Genomic DNA, 23,424 nt, shown 5'->3' with positions numbered 1-23,424 from the left:
GAAATTTTTCCTTAGTTCTAGGTTGCTTCTCTGATTAGTTTCAATCCATTGCTTCTTGTCCTGCCTTCGGGTGCTCTGGAGAATAGCTTGACTCCCTCTTCTTTGTGGCAGCCCCTGAGATATTGGAACACTGCTATCATGTCACCCCTAGTCCTTCTCTTCATTAAACTAGACACACCCAATTCCAGCAACCGTTCCTTATCTTTTAGCCGCCAGTCCTCTAATCGTCTTTGTTGCCATTCTCTGTACTCTTTCTAGAGCAGGCATGTCAAACTCGCGATGTCACGTGACGTCGCGTGACGTATCAGAACTTTTTCCCATTGCTGAAAATGGGATGGGCGCGATTTCTCTGTGACGCTCCGGCCCGCGGGCCGGCAGTTTGACACCCCTGTTCTAGAGTATCAACATCATTTTTATATCATAGCGACCAAAACTAGATACAGTGTTCCAAGTGTGGCCTTACCAAGGCGTTGTAAAGTGGTATTAACACTTCACATGATCTTGATTCTATCCCTCTGTTAATGCAGCCTAGAACTGTGTTGGGTTTTTTGGCAGCTGCAGCACACTGCGGGTTCATATTTAAGTGATTGTCCATTAGGATTCTGAGATCCCTCTCACAGTTGCTACTATTGAGCCAGGTACCCCCTATACTATACCTGTGCATTTGGTTGTTCCTGCCTAAATGTGGAACCTTACTTTTTTCACCTTTGAAGATAAGGTGTCAGAAAGGGAGTTCTAAGAACCAGGTTTCAACTGGATGTAGCCTGCAGCCTACATGAGAAGGAAGCCTATCATTTACAGTGGGTCTATATAACTCGCCAGGGCCATCTCACCACAGCCAACCTGTTGCGGGACAATTGCCATGGACAATTGCATGCAGGATAGTTCAGTGCAATAAATATTGTCTGCCACTGTTTTTTTTAACATTATTCCCATTTTCGTCAATGGCAGATAACATTTATTGCATTGAGTTACCTGCGTGGAATTGTCTGCAGCAAGTTATCCTGTGGCAAGATGGCCACAGAGAGTTGGCCGCAGTGAGTTGTCCCATTCCATTCACAGCTGCCTGCATCATCAGCCAAGTTTCTCTTTGACAGACTTCTGTTGAGGTCTGACTATGGCAGAAGAAAAACAATTTTTTAAAAAAAAATCACAAAAGGCATTTCTTCTCAAAGCTTTATTTTAATGCAAAATAAAACTGTCCAAAATCTATATGGCATCCTGTATCTCTCTATATAAAACAAAGCAAAACAGCTCAAATTTAATTTTGTTACATTCAAATTAATGTTCTCTCAAATTTCTCTCTCCCCACAATAATTTCACCCAAACCTTTTACACACAAATATAGATTTGTTCTTTAAAAAAATCTAAATATAAAAGAAAGGTCACACAGTGTGCAAACCAGAGCAATTCCCATGATAGCTCAACCACTGATGCCTGTAGAATTGCACCCAAAATAAGCCTGAAATGGATGGCTTGTATGCTGAGGGTCAAAACAAGCAGCGTCATGTGCACAAATCATCCTCCCAGGTTTTCTGAACAAGGCCTGATCTGGGAAGGCACGGGCTCCCCTAAGGGATAAGTGAACTTATAGAACATTTCTCACTAGGAATAATACACAAAAGAATGATTTTTGTCCTAGGCCTAACTAGGCAGGATGCGAAACTGTTTCTGGCTCTGGACTTTAGCTGAGGTAAGGAGTTTCGGGATACATTTGGAGAAGGGGCCTTTCCTAAAGCTTTTATATATTGCTCAGCCACCGTTTTCATTCGAGTGATCAGAGCTAGGCCCTTCTTTTGGGATTCTATAGGTGGTCATAGTTACACATCCAATTCAGGCTTTTTAAAAATGTCACCAATAATTTGATAGACAGTACAGTGATATTTCTAGTTATTTTAGAGGATTCTGATCAATCTTGTGTGCCTGATAAGCTTGCTCAATATTCTGGTTTGGTTGCCCACTATTAGCAGACTTTCATCCCTACTATATGATTATCAATTGAATGTTTCCCTCCTCGGTATATCAACTGTTCAGAACAAAGTTTTTAGAATCATACTTTAGCCAGCTTTTAAAGAAAGCACCAATAAGGAGCACATTCCTTAGCCTTTTTTTTAGTTAAGCTGGAAATGGCTCAAATTAGATACAGTGTTGAGTAGCTGCAGATTAAAACTATTGCAATACACCCCTCAGGCTTTGTAATTCTTATCAGGAAGCATAGAAAATGAGCCAAGGCATCAGTGTAAATCTGGGACTGCTTTCCTGCTTTATTAGACAATTTCTCCTGCATCCTCTTCCTTTTTCCAGAAAAGTGAGATTGACACAAGGGCATAGAAGAAGGTTTCATTTGGTCTTCTACCTAGAAAGGCATCCACACTCACATTGTCAATCTCTTCACAATTTTTCTAGAAAAGTTTCAGGCATTCAGAGGAATACCTCCAAAACATCCAAAAGCCATCACAAAGCCACTTTACAAATGGTTCCTGCTGGACTGGCATGTTTTCAAAGCAAATGAACGCAAAGTATATCAGACTATAAATGGACTTTTGCTGGTCAATAATATTTTTATTTATTTATTTATTTAGATCACTTATATGGCTGCCCAAACATATGCCTGCAAAGGGGAAAAGGGCAGCTATTTTCTTAAAGGCTGATGTTAGTTTTTATTATGTTTATTATGTTTTTGCAAGTGGTATATTGTCATCCATCAGCTATAGCACCTTGTGATGCGTCTGCTATACATTTTATTTGCAATATGGTGCTGATAAAGTTTCCGTCATGTTCTTTCAGAGAAGCAATCTTTCTCTGATGAACACGTACCTCTTGAAATCAATTAACACATTCCCCTGTTTTTCCCAAGTCAGAATCCTGGCTTTCTGGACTCAGGAGGATGGTGTAATTCTTTTGCACTTTTCCTCACACTCAACCCAAGAATTTTCATTTTTCTTGCACCTGCACAAAACACCTCTACAGTGTTGTGCTGCATCTATTATTTTGTAACACGGAATAAATTCCCTTACTGATCTAAAAGAGAGACACTGTTTAATAAGCTACTGGTTAAGATTAACAGCCCGGAAAATCTACTTTTGACCTGCCTGACTTGCTCTAAACTGGACCATTGGAGTCTATGGGAGTTGCAGCTGCCCAGGAACAATTGAGCACCAGCCTCAAAGCCATAAATAAGCTAGGCAGACTCTTTCATCCAATTTGGATTTTACCCTTGTTTGTTCCTGAAATGCTGCCAGTTATCTTTGTAAAGGGGAGAGTTAGTGGCATTGATTTATAAGGTGGGAGTTTGTCTTTCAAGGCTATTCTTAATTGTGATTAGGCTTGAGAAAGCCACTATCATCAATGTTTGTTGTTATTACCCAAGGAGCCCTATGCATTATCAGTTATAGTCATTAAAAAAAAATCAAAGCACATTTCATTTACACTTCTGATTGTCTGCATCTACTACATTTTTGCCAAATTTTTGTTCATTTAAGAATATGGATTTTTTTTAAAACAGAATTTGAAGGCTGTAGACTTGAATCAGAAGCACAGGCCCAATTCTCGAAGAAGGATCTGTTTCAACTTTGGAATGGCTACTTCAAAATCTAGAGTTCTTGAATACTCCTACTCAAAAAGATTTCCAAATCTGTGCTGTGCACAACATTTAAAGAAAATGTAAACTGAATTCAGTGCAGGGATCTTTACTCAGAAATTAAACCAGACAACCACCATCAGTGGAGATTATAAATATGATGTACCAGTAGTTCCAAACAGAAGAGTTGAGTTTGGATGTGTTCTCTTGTTGCACATAAGCTATAAATATGCTAAATGCTTGACATGATTCACAAAGGTGAAAAGTAGAAAACATATTTTAATATGTATAATATGCTAAATACATCAAGGAAATCCATCTATTGTGGGATGACAAATTGTCCAGAAAAATAAAATCTGATATAAAATGAAACTGTCTGCCTGAATCACATGTATGTGCAAAGTCATTATATACTGGTGTTCACAATATGCAATTTTTCCATCCTCCTTGTAAATAGTTCAACTCAATATGGATTTCTGAAAATGTTGGCTTAACAAAAGTAAGTCATCAATTTCAGACGTGATTACATAGAGGTGGATAGGGAGAATTAACTGTTTGCTTAAAATGGCATAAACAAGATTTGTTCATTTATATAAATAGATTTTTCCATGGAAGGATCAATGTACTCTTGCAATTCTTTGTAATTAATTCTTGATTAATCATTCAGGGCCAGTTGAAATTAAATTCATCCCCTGGAAATAGATAATTGGCCTTTGAATGGCCATAAAATTCTGCATTTTAGGGGGGGGGAATCCAACACACAGGTGTGTGTGCATATGCGTGCACATACACACATACACATTCCCGTATTAAAATGAACATACTTGCTATTTGTCATCACTGGAGACTTCCCACTTAGCCCCACGTTCTGATATATTTAACAGGTAGTTTTGGAGAAAGGCTATGACCTTCAACTTTGATATAAAATGCACTATAGTACCTCACATTTTCTGAATATGAATTCAGGACTGCATTCACACCAAGCCGCTGACACTTTCAGGGACACTAAAGAAATTGACTCTCTAAAATATAATAATATAAATTTGTGTACATAATGAATTCTCTATAAGCCAAATCTCTTCAGGGTACCTAGTAGAATGAAGCCATTTCAGAAAAGCTAAATGATAAATGGCTCTGCCTCCTTGATGACCCCTCTGAGCATCATATAATAATTATTAGATGACCTCTATAATGAATCTTGTTAATTTGCTGCATACCAAAATAAAACGTAAGGATTTCTCAATTCTTTTCTATGGCCATGCCCAAGATCTTTCACTTGGAAGGAAAAAGCCTGTAACATAGACTTAAAATGAGTCCCCAGTCAGTTTAGAATTAAAAAAAACATGCTGAAGCTATTAGAGACTTTTCAGAGAAGCTTTTAAAGACAGAAGCAAGTCTCAGAAGTTTTATTAGTCTTAAGTGGCAAACAACAAAAATTGTGAAAACCTAAACTATCTGCATTTTACAGAAGTGTGCAAAGTTTGTCATTTCCCTTCTTTTCTTCTAGACACATTGATCACAACTACACTATGATTCAGGGTATCCATGGAGAGAGGGGGGTCAAAACCATCAAAATGGCAGCTTTGATTGCAGCTGCCATTTTGAATTTTTTGACACCTGGCCCCTTTCTTCCATCCTGGATATTCCTACCATGATTCCCCCTCAGTGGAACCACATTATGCTTAATCTCTCACTTGATAACTATACCATTATTATGTCTTTTTGCTTCTTTTTAAACCTAGAATTCTCCAATGCCCACAAAGATCTGAGCATTGTAATGTTTGGCATTTAACAAAACTTTCCTCTGCTAAGCCCTCTAGGATTAGCCGAGGGGCTGCTTTGCACAGGTGGCTTAAACAAATAAATTAACAAATAGCAGCCTAATAGTTACCCAAGTGCTTGAAAATACAGTCAACAATTTATTTTCTGATAGGGCCATGAAAAGGATGGTGGTCTAGCAAAAATGAGTTCCTAAAAACATGAGATTCCACAGCCATCTTGCAACCTTTTTGATTTGGAGTTGTGACTGGGGAAATAAATACTAGTAAAATATCACCAGAGCACAAATTGATAATTCCATCCTAGTACACAATTATTAAGTATATGCTCCATTGGTATCAATGGAGAATCAGCTCTCTCAAGACACAAAGACACATAGTCATCCACATACATCAATATAGTGGCATACAAATGAACTAATAGTTATGAAATCAGAGGTAGGAAGCTACATACTGAGCCCTTTTGTATTTCCTTCCAGAAACCCTTACAATGCAACACTGTATGGTGCTCTACTTAGGCATCTTTTAAATTTGTCCAAGCTGCTCGTTATTAGAAAAGAGAAGAAGAGGAGAAAAATGGTTTCAGACCTGAAGCATCCTTCTAAGCAGATGAAAAGAATATTCATAAAGGATTCAGAGATGGGGACAATAACAAATTCTAGGTCACACTTTGAAAGGAACACATCTCATTGATACTGTAGAATATTTCCAATTCTTCAGAGGAAGTTTTAGTAAAGGACCTGTATACTGATTGTACCCACAGTGGCATGAATTATATGCCTTTCCTAAAATCATTTTCTCTCCTCCTCCCTGCAAGACCACTTGGCTGTTGGTTTTTTTTTGTGCCTGTGTAATTGCAAATAGCCCTGAGTGGCACTTTGTGATGTGCGTATAAATACTGCTGAGTCTTTATCTACCATCATCTATGTTTAAACACTTTAAAAAAAAACAACCTCTCTTACTCTTCAATATTTAAAGGTCATGTACCATTTGTATGAGTCTGCAATATAGTTGGGTACATATTCTGGTCATAGATTGGCCAGAGTTAATGAGCACTTTTTCTGGAATGACTTATAGCATCTCCATAGCATCACCCAGCCAGTACTGAAGAAATATAAAGCTTGTCTTTATTACTGGTATGTTGGCAGAACAATGGGTGAGTGACTCTAGAAGATGCTATAGGTTGAGAGTGCAGCAATGACTTCAGAGGAACTAACTGTAAGATGAAGTCAACCATAAAATATCAGCAACAGTCCAGCTTTCACTTATACAGCTGCAGTCACAGAGTCCTTCTGCCTTGGATCTTGGTACCTGCATTGGTACTTATCAGGAGTGTTTTGTCTGTGTCCTATTCTGCCCACCTCATTATAAGGTGGAGCTCTGTGGCCTTGTGGTGGGGATGGTGGTACATCTTGGCGGAGAGGTCCTTTGTGCTGAATTACTGGCTGTGGTGGGAAATAGGATGAATACCATAACTCTGTTGCTCTTGGGCCATCTGGTGGATGAAGGTAGCTCCCTTTGGAGGGGTGAATTGCAGGTTGGCTTGCAGGAGGGTAGAGAAGATCTCTTTCTTTGTGTGCTATTCGTAGCCCTGTTAAATATTCCATTGGTTCTACAGATCCATGCCTAGGAAGAAAAATAGAAAGGGGGTGAGAAGCTGTCAGTAAAAAGTCTTGCATCGCCTCCATCTAAAATGCAGCAATTGTTTTGGGCAAGAAATGTAAAAACTAAAGCTCTGGACTGGTAAAACACAAAGGAAGCCAGTGGAAAAGTCCAGCCTCCACATATTGTAGCTTCTTTATCAAAACGTTCAAGCTATTCACCTTATTTGCCAAACTGTACTGAAAGCACTTTCTTTTTTGTAAGAAAGTAAAGTCTAAAACATATGAAGAATGGCTGCAGGACTTGGGTTTGGCTAGTCTAAAGAAAAGAAGAAACAGGGGTGACATGATAGCAGTATTCCAATATTTGAGGGGCTGCCACCAAGAAGAGGAGGTCACGTTATTCAACAAAGCACCAGAGGGCAGGACAAGAAACAAGGGTTGGAAACTGATCAGAGAGAGAAGCAACCTGGAATTAAGGGGAAACTGATGACGGGGTCATTCTGAAGGTTTTCTGTCCCAAATTTGGATTAACATTAAAGAGGTAATCTCTCCCTAAAGCCAGGAGAAATGATACATGGAATAAAAAAGTGTTGTTTGTAGATGTCCACTCCAACAAGATGAAAGTTTGACTATTAGGAACTGTTCTCTGAAGAGTGAAATGTTTTTTTTTTCAGTTACAGAAAGAACTCTGGCTGTCTTTGAATTGACTTGCTGACTGCAACATTGAAAAACCAAGAGTTCATGTCTTAATGCTAGTTTTGTCAGATCCGACATGTCATATTTTCCACTCTTTCATGAACCTAGACAGTGTTTCAAATGTTGTATTCTTCTGCTAAATTTGTGCAGTTCATGTAATTTGTGCAATTACATTTCATGCATTTGATCCAGCTTGCCAAAGAAAAAAGTGAAGCACTGGAGAATAGCCAGGGAGAGCTTCTCCTAGGAGCAGAGTTGCTTAGAAAGCATAAGACAGATCCACCCTAAGCAACAGTGGGAATATAATACTTACAGATTATTATTTTTTTTAAAGAGGCAAGGCAACTGTAATGGGTAGGCAAAGATTCAAAGTGAATATGAAATAGATGGATGGACAGACTGAAAGGCAGATAATCACCTAAATCAGCTGTGGGATGAAGGTGTCTTCCCTTACGTTATGAACTATAGACAAAGGATTTTAGACTTCCCAGAGAGAGACACCAGTTGTCCCAAATCACCATCCCTTCCATGGCTAAAAGGAGACCAAAATTTGGGTCTTCCCATTCCTGGTGCAGTACTTTAACCAATGCATCATACTGTCTTTCATATATATGCGTGTGCGCACTCGCACACATACACATACACGCACACATACACACAACCAGAATTTTGTTTCTTCCTAAACTAGGAAGGGATGGAGTTTGAATTTAGTTACTTATGTTAAGTAATTTGAGGTCTTTTACTTGATGCTTGATGCAAAGGCCATTCATTGTTAGAGTTCCATCTAGAGAAAAAAACCAACCCTATTAGTTTAAGTCATCTAGAGCTTTGAAAGCTACAGTCGTTCAAAGGACAGCTCTACTTCTCCTTTCTAGAAAAGTGGCAGAAATATTGAGTCTCTGTTGGCAGTTCAGGATTAGCTTAAAATAGTTCTTTGATGTGGCTTTCTTGCTAGATGTGCAGGTGGAATGCATATTTCCTTTATTTTTTTTTGGGGGGGGGGTGTTTGCTTTGTCAGCCACAGCCATCTTGATAAAGATGGACCTTGTCAGTCATGTCTTAGCTAACTCCAGCTTAGATTACTGTCACATGAAATGCACTCCCCAAGGGAGCAGGCTTGTCATCCATGTCTTTTCAATGCTAGGCTGGCAATCTTATCTCAGATGTTTCTATAGTGCTATTGTCCCTATGATGTTGGCTGCTTGCATTATATTGGAGCAGAATCTTTTTAATGACTTTTCTGTACTATTTATTCATTATACAAATTTTTTCTTTTTAAATTACTTCACTAGCATTATGATATGCTCAGAAAATTCAGCAGATGTTAATAATCTTAACTCAGCAGGTATCAATCAATGCAGTCAGAAATTACTCAGAAACTGCAATTAGTTGGAGTTTAGTTGCTGCTGTGAACTAGGCATTTTGGCAAACTACAGTGACATAGCACATCCAAATTTAGGGCAGAGAGACCTAATTTTGACCAGCAAAGAATAAGCAAGCTGTTGGCTAGCTCACAACTTTATTCAGGTTGACAAATAAAGGAAAGAAAGAAAGAGCATATGCACAGAACCCTAGATAGTCTTTGACTTAAACCATTTGTTTAATGACCATTTGAAGTTAGAATGGCACTGAAAAAAGTGACTTATGACCATTTTTCACACTTTTCACACTCTCCATAGACATATGGACACTTGGCAACTGGCTCATATTTATGAGGACTGTGCGTTTCCCGGGGTCATGTGAAAAACTTTGGTAACCTTCTGACAAGCAAAGTCAATGGGGAAGCCAGATTCACTTTACAACTGTGTTACTAACTTAACAACTGCAGTGATTTACTTAACAACTGTGGCAAGAAAGGTCGTAAAATGGAACAAAATTCGCTCAACAACAAGAACTACCTGTAGTCCCTTCATGGTCTAATGCTACTTTCAATCATAAAGAAAGTATCCCAAATTGGGGACAGAGAATTAACTGTCTTGAAATGTGGTTGCGTAGTGCAGGTGGAAGCAGTAGCTCCCACAACACATGTTGGCTTGTAGTCCATTCACCATCTCTGAAGGTGGCTTCAGACCTTCAGCACTGGATCTAGAGTCTCTCACAGCAAACAGGGAGGGCCTGTCTTTTATAATGTTCTGTTTTTAAAGTGAAGAATCTCTGGGGAGTACAGAAGCCCTGAAAGTCCAAGGCCTGGAATTTTTCCTCTCTCTCTTTCCACTTTAAACAGGAAACATTTGCACTAAGCAATTCCAGTGGGAGAACGCAGGTTCATTTCAAGGCAGATAATGTTTGTGTGTTGCTTGTGTTTGGTGATTTATCCTATGGGCTTAAATGAGTCCGGCAGGAAGAAAAAAAACACACATTATGTTTCATGTCATGTAAAACAATGCTTGGTGAGTCTGGAGCACAGCACAGACACGAATCACTAGACAAATAAGATGAGGGTCAGAAATGTGCAATTTCAGATAAGAGTCGAATGATCAGCAATTTGCTGCTTCTTTTTTAAAGTTATTATTTTGGCATACCAGAACATGGCATTTAAAAGTGCTGAGCAACAAAAGTAGGTTATCATGGTTTTAACTTAGACTGGTTAGTGCAGGAAGCTGGAGGAATTTCATATACCCCTGGAGTCTTAGCAGGTAAGGAAGATTATGAGATCTTGTAACTAAATATATGAATGAAACATTAAATATTGCCTCATTTTTTTTGATGGAATTACCTAAGTAACAAAATAGTTTGAAAATAGGTGGAATATCCCCAGGATTGCCTTTGTGCTCCTTTTTTTGAAGGGCTTGATCTAAATTGTATTGAGAACCTGAATATCCAGAGTGATCAGCCTGAAACAATAAATGTAGCAATATAGTTAATTTGATAGGGTTCTCTTTTGTCATTTTGTTGGGATGATTGTTAGTGTTTTCTTTGTTTTGCTTTCCTTTTTTTCTTTTTGTAGAAGATGATGACTTTAGGGGAATTTTAGCTTATCTAAAAACATATAGTTTGTAGAATAAGACAAAAATAAGACAGAAATACACATAATGGCTCTAATTGAAGTCTCATGACTAATCTGGAGAAGAAGTGGAAAAAATATTGCTAACACCAATCTACAGTTTGTTGTGTTAAGAAGATGATTTACAAAAGTTACTTTGATGGACTGTTTTGAGAGCAGACTATGAAAAAAGGGAAAATGGATTTTAATTAGGGTGTTTTTGAAATAAACATGCAGAGTGTTATTTCTCTTACTCTTGGGGAGAGATGAAGCACTATTCAGGATATTAACCCTATTCTATCCTCCCTAATTCATATATATATATATATATATATATATATATATATATATATATATATATATATATATATATATATTTGCACTAATTAGAAGATTAATTTTTAAAAGGTTGTTAGAAGAAATAATGAAAATTATTGCCAGAGTCCTAAAGACTCTGAAATCTTGCCAAGGCAGCCCCCAACAGCCACAACTAGGCTAAATTATATGTTTATATTGAAATACAATTCCTTTTTGTGTAAAATTGTGAATATAGAATCTAAGCTACTGTTTCCAAAAATGTTACAAAATCATGTTGATGCTGAAATGGGATTCTAGTCACATAAACAGTCTGTAGTTGTCATTTGTCTACAAGTTGTGTTTCACACACCCCCCCCCCTTATTGATGGTGGACAATAGTGTAGAAGCATTGAGGAAAGTGCACATGATAATATCAAGAAATGGAAAAAGAAGGGATGTCACCTTAGCATGGAAACCAGAGCAAAGGCTGTGAGAGATTGAGATTTCTTTTTATTACATTTTATTTTTATTTGCATTTATTTTTTCTGATAAAGGAAAAGTAAGGAGAGAGACTGATAAAGGTGTATAGCTAGAGAAGTATAAATATACTTTATGTTTATACTCACCTTCACCCAACTTTACACAATGCCTTACCTGTTGCTACTTTTCCTAGAAAAACAACAATGCACATACAGACTGAGAATTCAGTTATGTGTGTCTTAGTTTTCCCTTTCCAAACATAAGGAAGAACAATACTGCTTTTTCACTTTGCAAAAATGGCTCTCTCCAAGGAGGTCCTAATGAATTTTATTCTTGGCTCTTATTGTTTTTGTTGACTCCTGCAGGCCCCAGAGTTCAGAAGCTCGGTTCATGCCTGCACAGTGACCCGTGCTTTGGAGGGTACACAAGTCTCTCAGATCAACAGGGAAGGCAGAAAGTCAGTGACCCATGGGATTCACCCAAAATGTCTGCTGCACCTCCAGCCACTCAGAAAACATGTGAGGAACATTCCCCATAAGGGAAAGAACAAGGAAACCCCCCCCCCTATCCTTAAGAATTTCAACAGGTCACAGAAGAGTTAAGAATATGGGAAATTTTAATAACCCCAAAGAGCAAATGGAAAACTGATGTAGTCTTCAGCTTATATAATTCTGTCAATTAGATCAGGTGCTTATATCACCTGGCAATGCAGAAGCAATACAATGATAGTGGCAGGTGAAGTTGTTGAAACTGAGCAACTATTGCAAGAGTGTAAAGTCAAAGATACTCTGTTAGTGTCTCAGGCTCCTGGCATTTCCCTTGCTTCTAGTGGATAAGCACGTATGATTCTTTGTACATGCAACAGGGACATGCAACCAGATATTCCACAGATATATGATCTCCTGTAGTACTAGAACAAATAGGTGAAAAGAAATGAATGTGAGCATAGTCTTGTAAGTTTTTGGCTCTTTCTTCTAGGTATGTATGTTTAGACCTTCCATTCCCTTCCACGAATAGAAGGGAACTATCCAGTGATGGGATTCAGCCGGTTTGCACCACTTCGGCAGAACCGGTAGCTAATTTTTTGTTGCCCAGGCCCAGAATGGTTTTCCGGAAGCAGCATCCACACAGAGAAACGGTTGTTCACCTATTTGAATCTCACCACTGGAACTATCTGAATAGAGAGATCCTCTATCTGGGGAAACTCTGCATGGGATGAGGATCCTGGTTTTCTAAAGTCCTCATTTATGTGGAGGAGCTCAACTGATACAGGAAATTTTCCACTGAAAACCACTCAGTTTCTACAGCTGGAGGAACACAAGAGGAGGCCAGGCTAATCAACTCATCCTGCCTTTGTTGAAAGGGTAGCTCTGGCTTTCTCCCATTTCTTGTCTCTTTTCAGCCTCTTGCTTTTATTATATGCTCGTGCGCAGACACACACAAACACACAAATACATACACATCCCTTTTGTTCATTTTCAACAAGATATTTTCTTACACATACTCAACCCAAAGAGGAGAGCAGGGGTAGTGTCCCTCCTTATCTTCCTGAATGCCTCTTTCCATCTACTTGCTTTCCTTATCTGTGCCTCCTGCTTATTTGCTCACTTTTAACCGCATCTTCCTCTAATAATGTATTCTTGTCAAAGGTAAATATATAAGGAACAAGGAAACAGTAAAGAAATGCCTTTTTCTTCTTTCAGGTTAATATGTGACCAACTAAAAAAGTGTGCCCATTCAAATTTTCAGAAAATGAGTCTTGTTCAAGTTCTTGAAAATAAACAGGAACACAAAACAAAACAAATGGACTTTGCATGGTACTGGATATTAGCAATAAGAGCATCAAACCAGTCTTCCAGAAAGTGCATCTTAACTGTATCTTTTCAAACAGTACATTTCAAATGCTTGAAAGTCATTAAAAAGCAATCAACTTAAAATGATAAAGTATGATTTTAGGCTACAGAATTCAAAAAGAATGTTTTGCTTGTTTTGCTTTTTATATATTCATTACTGTACTAAAAGGGACGCAGTGGCTCAGTGGGTTAGGACGCTGAGCTTGTCGATCAGAAGGTCGGCAGTTTGGCGGGTCGAATCCCGAGTGCCGCGTAACAGAGTGAGCTCCTGTTACTCATCCCAGCTTCTGCCAACCTAGCAGTTTGAAAGCATGTAAAAATGCAAGTAGAAAAATAGGGACCACTACGGTGGGAAGGTAACAGCGTTCCGTGCACCTTTGGCATCTAGTCATGCCGGCCACATGACCACGGAGACGTCCTCGGACAAGCTCTGGCTCTTCGGCTTTGAAACAGAGTCGGAAACGACTAGCACGCATGTGCGGGGGAACCTTTACCTTTACCTTTTACTGTACTAAAACCAATCATTTGAACTGGGTCACTTCCCTAAAGGTTCAAGATCAGAACTAGCAAGAACATATAAAACAGAATCATTAGAAAAGTGACAAGGACACCTATAACTATTTGTACCTGAACATTCAGGTTTATAAGTTAAAAAATAATGTAAATTATTCCCAGCTTACTGCTGGTATAATCTAGCAGAAAAAGTTGGGTTGGCTTAGCTCAAAGCCATATCATGGAGTCATTCTGCGGATTGCATTGCTCTCTTATGCTCAGGCCTCCAATTTTAAAAGGGGAAATCTGAGGTAATCTCATCAAAGATTATGAACACTTTCTAAACTACAGATGCTTCAGAAATAATAATGTTCATAGTTCAGCTAAGCCCTATTTCATCATTTGTCTTTAGTAAACCAAAAAGAAAATAGACCTCTGACCAGGCGCAACATTGCAGGTGTCTTAATCTGACTGAGATGTTTTCCTTTTTTTAAAAACCATTGGACTGAGATGTGGGCTAGAATTTCTGATGCAATATTGAAATCTTTAATTCCATAGTCACATTGTTCAGAATTCTTTTATTCGTCTGAAATGTTTACTCTTGATAAAAATATGTGCTATCTCACAGCTTCTAATCTAATGTCAAAACTATTCCAAATCATAGAATAAGGCCCACAGTATTTCTTTCTTTTACCTGAGATAATAGTTGCCAGTGGTGCAGAACTTGACTCTCAGTGTACAGAAAGACCTTGCCTATATCCCAGAAACAGATTTACACCCTTAATGAGAACCAGACTGCAGAGAACTCCTGTGCAAAACTCTGCCAGTGCTGATTCCAATACTGAAATCAACACTAATCTTCATTATATACTTTGCAAAAGTGCCACATAAGAGGCATATGCTATGGACATGAGGGAACAATTCCAATCTTACTCTTTGGGGGCCTTAGGAAGCAGAGAAATGTTGGGGGTGGGAAGCAGATCTTACACTTCCAGAGATCTTCCATAAGATCTTAACCTTCCATAAACAACTTGCAGGTGTCTGGATATAAATAACTGTTTTCAAAGAGAACTCTGCCATTATCATTTTGATGGGGAGGAATGTATTCAATGATTTTATCCTGTTGTTCCAACAAGTTTAGTTATTCTCTATTTCAAGTAGCCAAACAGCAGCATAATACAAAGTCAAGAAATGGTTCCTTCCAAAACCCAAGCCCAAAGGATCTTAGACAAACTATTGCACAAATCTCTGATGTCCTCAGTGCTTAATATATTTACTCAATAAGTTCAGAGTGTAGAGAAAAGTCCTTTTGTGGGACAGTGAATAACCAGTAGTAATGGCAATAGCAATAGCACTCAGACTTATATACCAATCCATATTGCTTTACAGCATACTGTGAGCAGTTTACAATGTCAGCATACTGCCCCAAACAATCTGGGTCCTCATTTTACTGATCTTGGAAAGATGAAAGGCTGAATCAGCCTTGAACTGGACTGGATCGAGCTCCAGACTGTGAGCAGAGTTAGCTTGCAAAACTGCATTTTAACTGCATTTTAACCACCAGGGCTCTTTCTGATCATTTGTAAGGCTTCTGATCATTTGTTAGTAAGGAACCAAGTTGCAAATTTGAAAGGGGGATCTTCCAACACAAGTTGCTGTCAGGAAATTGGACCTGCATATAGGAACATTTCTATATGCGTAAAGTTTACTAGCTTAGAAACAAGGGTGTGTGTTTGTGCACAACTGTACTTATCTAGGGCAAACCTATTGGCTACAGTTTATTGAAATCAATTTGGAAATCTTCAGAATGGGCTGGCTTCTTCTCAAATGTCTTTGGTTTTAGTAATTTTAAAATAACATTTAGAGAAGAGGGTCATGCTTTTCACATTTAGAAACGTCAGGGTCCCAAACTGCTAAAGGAAAACATAGATGCTAAAAGGAAACACATTCTGCTTGTTACGGCTGATGTCCATGAAAGACTCTTGCACCTCATGGTACAAAGCAGATGTTTAGTAACTACCATCCTATCCTTGCACATGCCACACACAGACTATTTATGAGTTGCTCTTGTTAAAGGTGCTGTCTCCTCCTACTCTTTATCAACAACGTGTGGCTACAAAAATCAGATAATGTAAACTCTTTCTGTCCCGGCCTCTCCTGCAGCACATGCCGTGCACTAGGGGCTGTTTGGAATTCCTGGCGTGTCAGATTTCCAGTTACCAGACCTCACATGCAGCACTGCTGCTAAGCAGGATTAGCAGGCTACTAGGCAACATTATATATTACAGAGTTCTGATTTCTTTAGGCTTTACAGAAGAGATCATTTGGTGACTTAAGATGCTGAGTGGAGAACAAATGTAACTAAATAAAAGGCTTCACACACCACTTTTCTTTGTATCAATCTTAAAAAAAACCTATACAAGTTCCTTCACTATGCTGGTAGCATAATTTGGATAAGAACATGTTTAAAGAAAATTGAAGAAGTTAAGTTGGACTAGCTTATCTTCTCCTTTATGCTACTACAGTTAGGTCCAATTCCACTCACAATCCAGACATTAGAGAGTAAAAAAGTGGTAGGAGAAATGGGGGTTGCTGCTCTGATTCAAACTATTTTCCTGTCAAAACCCACAGAAATACAGTGAATGATGCTGGCAATACTGCTTCCACTGAACTCTTGGTTGATGTCTGATTAGAAGCCTTGAAATGCGAAGCTGAACCTCTACTAACAACTTGTGATATGAACAGCTGTCAAACAAAATAACTCAGCCTGATTGCTTTAAGTAGTGAAATTATTCAATTAGAAAAGTCAGTGGTAGCAAACTTCAGTACACAGTCAGATTATTTTCTGTGCAAAAAAGAGAAGGCTTCCCATTATTTTTTCTGACTGTTTTTTTCAATAATGTCTTTGTTGCCATGTCTAGTTAAGTTAGCTTGTTTTCCAACTTTCTCTCCTCCTATTTTCCCCCACAACAACAACAGAGTTGTTGGCAAACTCAGAGTTGGGCTGAGAGAAACTGACTGGCCCAAAGTCCCCCAGCTGGCTTTCATGCCTAAAGCAGAACTAGAACTTATAATAGCCTGGTTTCTATCAGTTGCTTTAACCACTAGACCAGGCATGTCAAACTGCTGGCCCGCGGGCCAGATGCGTCATGCAGAAACTGCGCCCACCCATTGCTGGCAACAGGAAAAAAGTTACGGTACATCATGTGACGTCGCGAGTTTGATATGCCTGCACTAGACCAAACTGGCTCTGTTATGCTTGCAAGTTTTTTAATTTACTTGTGGAAAATATGAGATGTTTCAGAAATTTAAAAAAATGAGGGAAAGAGAAATTATTACAACAATTAGAGTATTTGTCACTGTACTGTACAGAGTACTGTACAGATGAAATGTAAATGAAATGTCAAAAATAACATTGAACTGGGTTGTCCAATGAACATAGTATCAGTTAAGAATTCCAAAAACAAAATGAGCAAAACATATGCTGTAATGCTCTCCAGGTATCTTTGGAATTATATCCCATTGAACTAAGTGTGTTTTGCTTCAAAAATATTAGTTTAGATGCAAATTAATCAATGCACTAAAAATACAATAAATACTTGAATGAATGAAGCTCAGAATATTCAAAATAGAAATGTCTTTTCTTTAAGTCTAACAACTCCTCCCTTCCTTAATCTGGATACTTTAGAGCTGGCCATGATAATAGGCTATTAGGTGGCTATTAAGTACATTGAAAATAAAAAGCAAATTACATGAATGGCCCAATAGATTTTGGAATAAGCTACAAGAGAAAGTGACTATTGTCTGTCCAGCTGTTCTGTATATACTGACAATCTTGGCCAATGCTGGCCTCCTTTCCAAGATTCCTCTTCGGAACTAAATAATTTATTGAAAAACATGCTGCTATTCTGTGACCTTTTCAGAAGTGAAAGGAGCTAAAGCTTAATGTAATGACTAGCTACTTAAATTAACAACATATGTTTTACTATATGCTGTACATTGTTTAATACAACATAATATCATGATCATCATTAACCTCTTGGCATCAGGAATTCTCTTTTCCATGCCAAGAAATCCTGTCTTTTGTATTGCAATCCTTTTGACCAGGTTTAGAATGCGGGTTCCTTCTTTCTATCCTTTGTTCCTCAAACTGGTATGAGTGAGATCTTTATGTTAACAAAAAGCATTTAGCCCTGTGGAAAGAGCTTTGCATTTTACTGAATTAACCTTTCAGATCAAGCTAGAGGTGGAGTATTAGAGAATTCCTAAGACCAAAGCAGCAATCCTAACCCAATAGATTGTTGGCTTGAATTGTTGGCTTCAAAGATGGACAAAATGCTTGATACTATTGAGGAGAGGCAACCAATTCTCAGTAGCAAGAAATTGAAATAAGGTCTGGTATGTCATATTTAGTTCTAGGCAGCAGTTAGCTGCAGTCAGTGACAAGCTGTTAGAATTTGGATATCCTAATTTACTTATTTCCCCAGCTGTGATCCCACAGTATTTTTCTTCATGGAAAAAGAAATTTGCATGATCCTAATGAAAACTAAATATAATAAGTAAATATATAAATGGAAAAGGTACAGACCCAGAAAGAACAAAGTGGAGTCCAGCTTGCATCAGATGTGTGATTAATGTTAATGAGGCACCTGATATCAGAAAATAGGAACAGGTCTGAAGGTGAGCTTGTTAGTAACTGGCAAGATTAAGCCTTGTTAGTGCATTTTTCTGATACTCTCTAACGAAAATATCATTCTCTAAAATGCATTGAGAAAGCGATATTGGCTATAAGGGAAAGGGGTGGATTGAAGATGAGTAACATATTTAAAACTGCTCCTTTTGCTAGTGTTTTGTCTACAGTGCAGAAATTATTACACAGTCTGTAAAACAAGTCCACATATGAAAAAACACATTTTAATCAATTCCTATTTGGTACATGAAAAATCAGCTGCACCGGTAAAAGAATTTTCCGCAAACAATAGAAGCCATTAGCAGATCTCCTTAAGTTGTAACAAGTGGTACAGAAGATTCTAGCTATTCAAACGTTGGATATTATTATTTTTATTCACATACAGCCTGATTTTTAGAAGTTAGTTAAAGTATTATAAAAGATTATTAATACATTACTGAACATTTTAAAATTATCTTTTATTTTAATTAGGGCATTCATTGGTGTTTCCCCATCAGTGCTCATCGGCCCTATCATTCTGCAGTTATATAAAAAGTTTCAGTGAACTTAGAAGAGTTAGTTACTCAGAAGAGATACTTTCCTCAATTTCTAGACTTTTATTTCAGAATATAGTAATTTAAGCATATTTGTTAAAGCATATTTATTTTTTCATACCTAAAGCTCAAAACAAAGTTCACCATCTTTGTTTAAAATATTTTGTCATTTCTTTTATTAGATATTGCAATGTATATGCTCACCTATGGTTTTTTTAAAATATAACAGAAATAATGCATCATTATTTCTATTTCCTCTACTTTGCATACTATTTATATGTTGGGTTATATAAAAGTAGCCAGTAAGGTGTTTTGGGAAGTAAGAACTTGATTTTATTGTAGTTTTCCCAATTTTGGAATGCTCCTTCAGTACTAGTCATCTACATTCTCCAAATTCAAGAAAAAGAAGTTCCAGTGAACATTTGTAGCAAATGCTGTAGGAAACAGCCATCAAACATCACCTTTGGCAACTTTCTTTGGCTCAACTTGAACCAAGATTCTCTTCAAAAAGAAAAAAAATCATAGCTTGAATAAGTGACAAGCTTCTTTCTTTCTTTCTTTCTTTCTTTCTTTCTTTCTTTCTTTCTTTCTTTCTTTCTTTTTATTATTATTATTAGTATTAATCATCACACAGTCAGCCAGATGTTCAGAGTGGATTTGGCATTTTTGCTTACCTGTTGAGTCCTTACCAAGGACCTGGGATAGGCAGATGTGGATTTTTGAATTGATGGTATTACAGTTATTGTCACAGGATGGAAGCTGTTCCTAGTAAGGCCGCCTTTCGCAATTGACTGATGGCAAATTTGTCAATGCCAATGGTGTCCCAAGTGGTGCTCCAGTTGTTTTGGGATTGCACCCAAGGGACCTATTACTATTGATGGTAATTATTATTATTATTATTATTATTATTATTATTATTATTATTATTATTATTATTATTATTATTATTATTATTTTGATCATCGCATAGTCAGCCAGATGTTCAGACAGGATTTGGCATTTTTGTCTACCTATCGAGTCCTTATCAAGGACCTGGGATAGGCAGATGTGGATGTTTGATGGTATTACAGATATCGCCGCAGGATGGAAGCAGTTCCTAGTAAGGCCGCCTTTTGCAATTGACTAATGACGAATTTGTCAATGCCAATGGTGTTCAAGTGGTGCTCCAGTTGTTTTGGGATTGCACCCAAGGTGCCTATTACTATTGGTACTACCCTTGCTTGCCTTTGCCACAGTCTTTCTATTTCTATTTGTAGATCTTTGTATTTTGTTATCTTCTCCAGTTCTTTCTTGTCTATTCTGCTGTCTCCACGTACTGCCATGTCCACTATCCAGACTTTTTTGTCTTTCTTATTGACAATTGTTAAGTCTAGAGTGTTATGTTGCAGGTGCTTGTCTGTTTGAATTCTGAAGTCCCAGAGCAGTTTAACTTTATCATTTTGTATGACTTTCTCTATTTTATGATCCCACTAGTTCTTGCTTACAGACTAATGATATTTCTTGCAGATCTTCCAATGCACCATTGTTGCTACTTTGTCATGCTGCTGCTTGTAGTCAGTCTGTGTGATCATCTTGCAGCAGTTTACCAGGTAGTCCACTGTTTCTTCAGCTTCTTTGCATAGGCAGCACTTACTGTCTGTTGCTGTCTTCTCAATTTTGACTTTGTATGCATTTGGTGTTTTTTTAATCCCATTTATATCCCGCCCTTCTCCAAAGACTCAGGGCGGCTTACAATTTTTAAGCACAAACCAATGTGCTTAGCAATAGCCTTCATTCTATGTATATGCCTGCTTATTAAGGCAAATACATTTGTATGCATTTGTCCTTAAGTCTTGGTCTTGTGCAGCCATTAGTCCCTTGGTCTCTTTCTTCAACTTTCCTGCTCTTAGCCATTGCCAGGTCTTGTTATTATCTGCTTTCCAAGCTATTTTTTAAATATACTGGCCATGTAGTGCTTTGTCTTCCCATGCCTCTATTCTGTTCTTCATTTGGTCTTTCTTGTAGGCCAGTTTGGTCTCTCCAGTAGTCAGTAAGCCTTCCTGATATATTAATTTCAGTGCATCTTCATCATTGTCCTTCAGATATTCTTTCAAAGTCATTCTTTTTCTTCTTCAACCATCTGATGTACTTGCAGCATTCCATGTCCACCTATTTGCCTTGGTAGATAGAATCTGTCAATGTCACTGTGTGGATGAAGGGCATGATTTATTGTCATTATTTTTCTGGTCTTCCTATCCATTGCTTTTAGTCCTGCTTGAGTCCAGTCCACTATTCCAGCTGTGTATTTATTGACTGGAATTGCCCAGGTGTTGATTGCCTTCACGGTATTTCCTTCATTGAGTTTGGACTTTAAGATCTTCACTCTCTTGATGTATTCACCTCTAATCTTTTTCTTGACTTCAGTGTGCTTGATGCTGTCAGTTTGAAGGATACCCAAGTATTTGCAGTAATCTTCCTCATCCAGGCTTTTAATGTTATTTTCGTGGGGCATCTTGATTCCTTCAGTTTTCACTATTTTTCCTTGTTTGAGAGTAAGTGTAGCACATTTGTCCAAGCCAAACTCCATTGCAATATCTTGGCTATATATACGGACAGTATTGAGTAGCGATTCTATTTCAGATGGTGTTTTTCCATAAAGCTTCAGATCGTCCATGTAAAGGAAGTGAGATAGTCTGGCAGATGTTTTTGATGTTTGATAGCTGTGGCCTGAGTTATTCAGTACTGTTGACAGAGGAAACAGTGCAATGACTAATAGTAATGGTGACAAATAGTTGTGGTGAATATTTCAAGGAGAATATTTCAATTTCCGTGAAATATTCCTTTGCTGATATTAACCTCTCCCAGTCTGTCACTATTGACCTGCAACTGTGTCTGAGAGACTGGGAAAGGTTAATATCAAGAGAGGAATATTTTAAGGCGATTCACTATCACCACTATTATTTGTTGTCATTATTATTATTATTATTATTATTATTATTATTATTATTATTATTATTATTAAAAATAATAACGTCATCAGATAATATTCAGATAGTACATTGGAAATCAGGATGGGAGACTCTATTTACATTTCATAATTAATTTGTTTAATTTGCAGTTTATAAAAAACCTGTAATTATTAGCAATTATATATTGGTGTTAACAATGACAAACACCAACTATCAATGGTACATGATTGGTATATTTAGGTTCTCCTTGGTCACCAGCATTCATCTTTGCATTAAACAGGGAATACAACTGGATGTTTCCTGCTTACCTATATCTATCAAAGAATTAACTTCAGACTCCTGCATAGTTGGAATGTAAATGCAACTTCACCAAGTGAACATAAGAAAATTTGAGTATTTAGGGAACCTCGTAATCCTCTTCCAAATACTGCTGGGCAACAATATGAACTGAAGAAAAGTTGTGTTTTGTATGTATTTTTACAGGCAACCATGCATTAAAGAACAGATCTCTGTGGCTTGGTCTTCCTGTCAGGCTGCTGCTTCCACAGACATCCTCTCTAGCTTCCTTTCCACTCTTTCTTTGAGGAAGATTGATAGCATTTCTCACCACCTGTCATTGACTCTCCCTTCCTCTTTCCTTTTTGGCCAGAAGCTTCTATCCTATCTCTGAATTTTGCATTGTACCCATGATGACTGTAAAAGGTTAGGAAATTTAGGGGATGGGCACAGCCATTCAAGGGAAAGTACATTTAAACAATGTATTTATATATTAATTGATGAAGTAGTGATTTACTACTTTTAGTGATGTACATGTAGTTGTTCACTGGATACTTAAGATATAATCCATTTTATTTCAAGAGGGTGGTGCTTCCCTCCCCCCCAGGAATCTTTGTTAACTGATTTAAGCCATTTTTGACATGGGGATGGAAATTTTGTCCTTAGCAAAAGATCTTGGAATGATAAAATTGATAGCATACATGTGCTTCTTAGTATGTTTTGAATGCTAAACCCATCAAAAGCACAAGAAGTACTAATCCTAATTAGTGGGAATTCTAAGAAAAGAATTTCATGTCACACTGTTGATGTGCAGTTTTTAATTACAATTCCTCATTCTTTTTCATGATTAAAGATGACTTTGTTTTAAAAAGTACAAAAGTACCATTTTTTCTTCTGAACTTTGTCCCACTTGTGTTCCTGATTAAAAGTGATTCATCAGACCATATTATCTGAGTGATGTTTAACCTGCATTGATTATGTATTTGTTTATGGGCTCAGTTTAAAACACTAGTTCTTAGTGTTAAAAGTCCTAAGTAGGGTACTTTGAGGATTACTGAAATAAATAGAGAAAACTTTGACTGGATTATATGGTTTTTATTAACCTGGCTGTATAATATAAGGATGAAAAGCAACTACATTATTCACGTTTCAATAAAGTTTCTTTTTTCTATGTTGTTTCCTGGTTTAACATTTTATAAATTCTGCATTTAATT

General features: G+C 37.6%; 1 protein-coding gene across 4 annotated transcripts in view; it reads right to left on the bottom strand.

Moving 5' to 3' along the window:
• Positions 1-1,173: 1,173 nt before the first annotated feature.
• PARD3B (par-3 family cell polarity regulator beta) overlaps positions 1,174-23,424 on the bottom strand; it is a 574,309-nt gene continuing 552,058 nt past the window's right edge. For all 4 annotated transcript variants that reach the window (XM_083371323.1, XM_083371326.1, XM_083371324.1 and 1 more), the window contains one exon: positions 1,174-6,984. In XM_083371323.1, coding sequence (XP_083227449.1) covers positions 6,624-6,984 — 361 coding nt within the window. In that variant the 3' untranslated portion in view covers positions 1,174-6,623. The remainder of the gene's footprint in view (positions 6,985-23,424) is intronic.

Source organism: Vipera ursinii (genome assembly GCF_947247035.1).
Source record: "Vipera ursinii genome assembly, chromosome: 1".
Taxonomy (NCBI): domain Eukaryota; kingdom Metazoa; phylum Chordata; class Lepidosauria; order Squamata; family Viperidae; genus Vipera; species Vipera ursinii.
This window is presented reverse-complemented; position numbering and strand designations above follow the sequence as displayed.